Source organism: Mizuhopecten yessoensis, unplaced genomic scaffold, assembly GCF_002113885.1.
Source record: "Mizuhopecten yessoensis strain PY_sf001 unplaced genomic scaffold, ASM211388v2 scaffold716287, whole genome shotgun sequence".
NCBI lineage: Eukaryota > Metazoa > Mollusca > Bivalvia > Pectinida > Pectinidae > Mizuhopecten > Mizuhopecten yessoensis.
In genome coordinates this window covers 585,181-590,668 of record NW_018480041.1, presented here as the reverse complement: position 1 = coordinate 590,668, position 5,488 = coordinate 585,181, and the positions used below count along the sequence as shown (strand labels likewise).

Genomic DNA, 5,488 nt, shown 5'->3' with positions numbered 1-5,488 from the left:
AATGAATAGTGGATGGGCTGAATATAAATGTTATAAATTATCAGGCTGTAAATAATTCAGGGATTTTTTTTGTCGTGGTCCGTATATATACTTACTGTAACAGTACAGTAGAGGAAATATACCTGTTATTGTGTACGTGAAAAGAATTGACCAAATCGGAGAAACACGAGAGAAAAAATAAGTGATGTACTAAAGCCCTAGACCTTGTTATAAACTATAACTATACCTATATGGTGATATATATATATATATATATATATTGCCCGATCATTTTACATGCTGCATAAATCCGGAATCGATGTCCGGTACCGTTTATTTATTGTGTTTTTTTCAATATGTCTGCGCCCTTTAGCTCGATATCAACAAAGCTAAGCTAGCATGTAAATTGTGAAGTTAACATGTGAATATTTATGAATCGATAGATATGGCAGATTTGAAGGAACAAGTGTTTCAAAGCAACACGGGAAGTGACAAGCCGTCAAAGAAAGCCACATCCAAGGATGGTAACGAACCAGGTTCTGGGATTCGGCATGCGAAAACTACTTCGCTGTTTCGAGTTGTCAACTTTGAATTATATGCAAGACCAGTAAGTTATGTTTTTCATCACATTTGAACCTTTCGTAAATTATTTATTTTCAAATCTTGAATATCCTCTGTTTATCCTCTGTAATCACGGGCATAATACAAAGATGCTTTAGAGACTATACAATAAAAAAATGTAATTTCACCCCACGTGCACAGGGACCTGAGAATTTGAGACAGCTATATTTCTTCTTCCAATTTCCGGCCACCTTCGACGTGTCGAAGAGTATGCCATTTTGTGTGTGTGCACATTACTATGAAAAGTTTAAGGATCAGGTTAAAAACTGGATAAAAACAATGGAACGGTTTTAGTTGATATGCTGGGTCACTTGAGACTTAAAGATCTCAATAAGTGATGTTGCTGAGGCAATATCAGGTGGCAGGCTGTTCCAGTCCCTCACTGTATTTACAAAGAATGACCATTTCCTGCAATCTTTGTTTGTTGATGGAATTGCAAGACTGTGTTGGTATGAATGCCTTGATGTCCTGGTTGGCTTGCTGAAGTACTTTTGGTGGTCAATGTCTACTTTGTTGTTCATGATCTTATACATCATAGACAAGCGTGCTTCTTTTCTACGTTCTTGTAATCTGGGCCACTGCAACTGTTCTATCATCGCTCCAACACTTGATCTGTTTCTGTACTTGCCCATTACATATCTTGCTGCTCTTCTCTGTATTTTTTCTAGCTGGTCTATATGTCCCTGTTGGTATGGGTCCAATACGGTGGCTGCATATTCGAGTTGTGGCCATACCAGTGACTTGTATATATGCTCACTTTATTACATATGTTGTTGAGATCAGAAGCAATAATGGTACAGCCTAGATAGGGCGCGTCAAATTACCCAATACTACCCAATACTACCCCATACGATCCAGTTATGAACCAAATACTTCTTTATTACTGTGAAATATCACCTTTGTAGACGTTATTTACTTCCATCTGTCATATTTTATCAGGAAATATGCGATTTGGTGCCGAAAACATCACCAAATTTCCGTGACTATGACCCAATACTACCCCATACGACCCAATTATGAACCAAATACTTCTTTATTACGGTGAAATATCACATTTCTTGAAGTTATTTACTTCTATATGTCACATCCTTTCTGGAAATACGCGATTTGGTGCAGAAAACATCACCGAAATGCCGTGACTAGCTGCTTTCACCCTTCACAGGGCTCTTCAGGGTGAAGGGTGAAAGCAGCTAGTTTTTTAGTCGGTCGTTAATTTTATTTTTTTCTCTCTATATATATATTTATATATAAATTGCCAGGCCAAGGTTCCAATTTATGTCTCTGTTTTATTTTATAAAAAAAAGGTTGTTCAAAGAATTATATATTACATATATAATAAATATGTATCTGGGTTATTTTCTCATTTATATATATGACATTGTTATTGCGATGTCATAACACCTGAAACATTGGAAATGACATTATGATAACTAAATTTTAATAACTTCATAACTTATACTCAACTCTTAATAAATAGCATGAATATATTTTGAGTGAATTAATTGATGTTAATGTGTAGATTACAATCCCATCCCGTCTACGATCTTAAAAAAAAAGAAAATATGCAATTTTCCAACTCAAAAAAGGGACATCAAACTGAAAATTAAATATTATTCTATATGTAAATATAAGTTAATTGAAATACGTGTTTTACGTAAATAAACATTGAAGTCCATATGTTGGATTGCCGTTAGGCCTTACTGTGTATTAATTGTATATGTAAAGAAGAAAGAAACACGTTGAAACGCTTGAAGTTTCAATTTTTTTCAAAGGCCGATGTGGTCAAAACTGATTATCTAATTCCGTAATAGTAGACAATAGACTTCTTGTTCCAATGTTCAAGCTGGTTTTAGGAAAGGCTACTCTACAACTGAAAATATATTTATCCTTCATGGTTTAATATCTATATACGTTTCAAAAAGTAAAAAGCTATTCTGTTCATTCATTGATTTCAGAAAAGCGTTTGAAACTGTTTGGAGGGTAGGTTTATGGAAGAAATTATTAAAGAATCATATCACAGGAAAGATATTAAGGCTATAATAAATCTGTATGAAAACACTAAATCTTGCGTAAAAACTAGCAATGGTATGACTGATTTTTTCACATGTCACGTCAGGGTAAAACAAGGTGAAAATCTCTCCCCAGTTTTGTTCTCAACATATTTAAATGTTAAATATTTGAAAATATATAGACCATATCATAATTTTGTTAAGAACAGCTATTATACATAATACATTAATAAATTAAAACAAACTATCACATGTGCCAATCCAGAGAGCAGGTGATTGGGACAGCCCCTACCTAATAAACTCTTGGATTTTTTCCTTACATATTAATTACAATAATAGTTAAAAGGTTTCTTTTACATTTACTGCCTTAAAACATGATGTCTTTAAAAAAACAATAACAATGGTGATAAATAAAATGAATAATTTCCTAGTTCTGCATTGTAGTGAAATTTAGATTTCCAAGGGTTGGGGAGCCTTCTACCAGCGAGGTCTGCTAAATTCACACTAACTAGTAGCTAATTATAATTTAAACGGAAGATTATTTTCATAAACAAATGTTTCTGATTGACACCTGGTATCATATTTAACAAATGCATAAAATAGAAAATGTAATTGTATATGATATTCAGCCTAAAATGACTTACAAGACACTGTTTAAAATTATTACTAATCACATAGACTGCTACGTCTTCTGTACATATTATATAAGTGGTCTGCAAGTGGGATTTGTAATTCCTCGGAAGACATTATAAAATTAAATTATAATATATATATTTACCTGTAATTGTGATTTAGATTCAGTACCTGTATCACGGACTTAGATGACAATCTAATTCCGTGCCTGTATACACCTCATTAGTGTACCTTCAGGAACTTGGATTGTTAAGTTCCCGGGGGCACAGAGTCGGGATATTTGCCCGAGTCCAGAATGGAGCCGCACTCCAGATAACAGATTTCTGTTATTTCCTAATTAGTGTCACAAACGCAGGGTTATTAAAAGTATATTTCAATTCAATTCATTTCCGTAAGTTTTACAACTTATAGGATTTTCAACAAATAATTTCATATAAGTACAACATATAATTACATATTACTGGCACATTCATCACAAATCAGTAGCAACAAGAACATCATCGAAATCATAGATCATCGCTTTCATCATTATCATCATCATCATCATCATCGTCAAAGTACAACAACATGACATAATTACATGAATATCATAAAACTGGTACAATTTTTACAAATCACCGATATTATTGAAATCATTACCACTCTCATCATCATCATCATCATCATCATCAACAAAAAACAACAACGTTGAGTATTTACCATCTTAAACATGAAAGATTGTTCGAACAAAACATGACATGATACGATTGAGTAATACAAAATTAGGTAAAACAAACTTATAAGTTAAACAATCCTTCGTTTGTTAGCTTCAATAATAAGTTTACCTAACAAATTCAGTTCTTTTACATTGTATGTATTTACTAATTCGATAAGTTTGAATACAGATGGTTTTTGCCGGTACTAATTTTTAATATATTTTCTCCTTAGATCTAGATGACGTGGGCAGGTAAATAGAAAATGAAATTCATCTTCTATCTCTATTAGGTCACAGTTACTGCAATATCTATTATTCCTTGCAACATTCCTGTATCTTCCCGTTTCTATTGCAAGATTGTGAGCTGACAGGTAATTTGGTAATCATAATTCGACGTTGTTTTGGTATAAACTTTGTTAAATAATATAGCTACAACACAGTATCTACCATGTATTTATAGAGATCACATTTACTTGAGATGGCCAACAAGTTGAATAAAATATATGTGTATAAAGTATCTCTGGGAGTCAAATCAAGTTTTCATGTCATTTATTTTTTTTGCTTTCGGATGATCATAGACGTATATATTACGTAATGTAATATATACGTCTCTGGATTGATGTATAAGAAGCGTAACGTAATTCCTTTTATTAATCTATTTAATTTTTACATTGATTAATGACAACCTACTCGTCTACCCTTCATAAGATTGGTCAGGGAACTATATCTGGAAAAATATCTAGCTTGTCCAAAACAGACTATCTGTGAGTTAATCAAGTAATTGAAAGGACTTCAAATCATATACAATCCATATACTTTTTGAATTTCATAGTATTTGAGTATCTAATTTAACTGAAGGTTCTTCTCCAGCATTGTAATATAATTGATACTGTTATGTTTAACAAAATTGAATAACTGACATTTTTGAAAAGTAATTTCAAATTTTCTTAATATTTCCTGTTAAATTTATATATATGATTTTAATAACACCATTTTATGACATGAATAGAACTAATATAGTATCATGTAATTGCAATTCTTTTATCAAATTTATCTTATACCCGATAATGATACTTAAATGTATGTAATATATATATTCATTAATGTATATATAATAATTAATAGTTTTCTGCCCGTTCCTGCAGTTCCTGTAAATCGTCGAACCCCTAGTCACGGCATTTCGGTGATGTTTTCTGCACCAAATCGCAAATATTTCCAGAAAGGATGTGACATATAGAAGTAAATATCTTCAAGAAATGTGATATTTCACAGTAATAAAGAAGTATTTGGTTCATAACTGGGTCGTATGGGGTAGTATTGGGTGGTATGGGTACAGACTTAGATCTAATTTAATTCCGTGGTATGGGGTAGTGTATGGGGTAGTATTGGGTCATTGTCACGGCAATTCGGTGATGTTTTCGACACCAAATCGCATATTTCCCGATAAAATATGGCAGATGGAAGTAAATGACGTCTACAAAGGTGATATTTCACAGTAATAAAGAAGTATTTGGTTCATAACTGGGTCGTATGGGGTAGTATTGGGTGGTAT

General features: G+C 32.6%; 1 protein-coding gene across 1 annotated transcript in view; it reads left to right on the top strand.

The window, feature by feature from the left end:
• Positions 1-313: 313 nt before the first annotated feature.
• LOC110442659 (small integral membrane protein 8-like) overlaps positions 314-5,488 on the top strand; it is a 12,639-nt gene continuing 7,464 nt past the window's right edge. Inside the window, exon 1 of the mRNA XM_021486366.1 lies at positions 314-586. Within this exon, the coding sequence (XP_021342041.1) occupies positions 425-586 (162 nt within the window). The 5' untranslated portion in view covers positions 314-424. The remainder of the gene's footprint in view (positions 587-5,488) is intronic.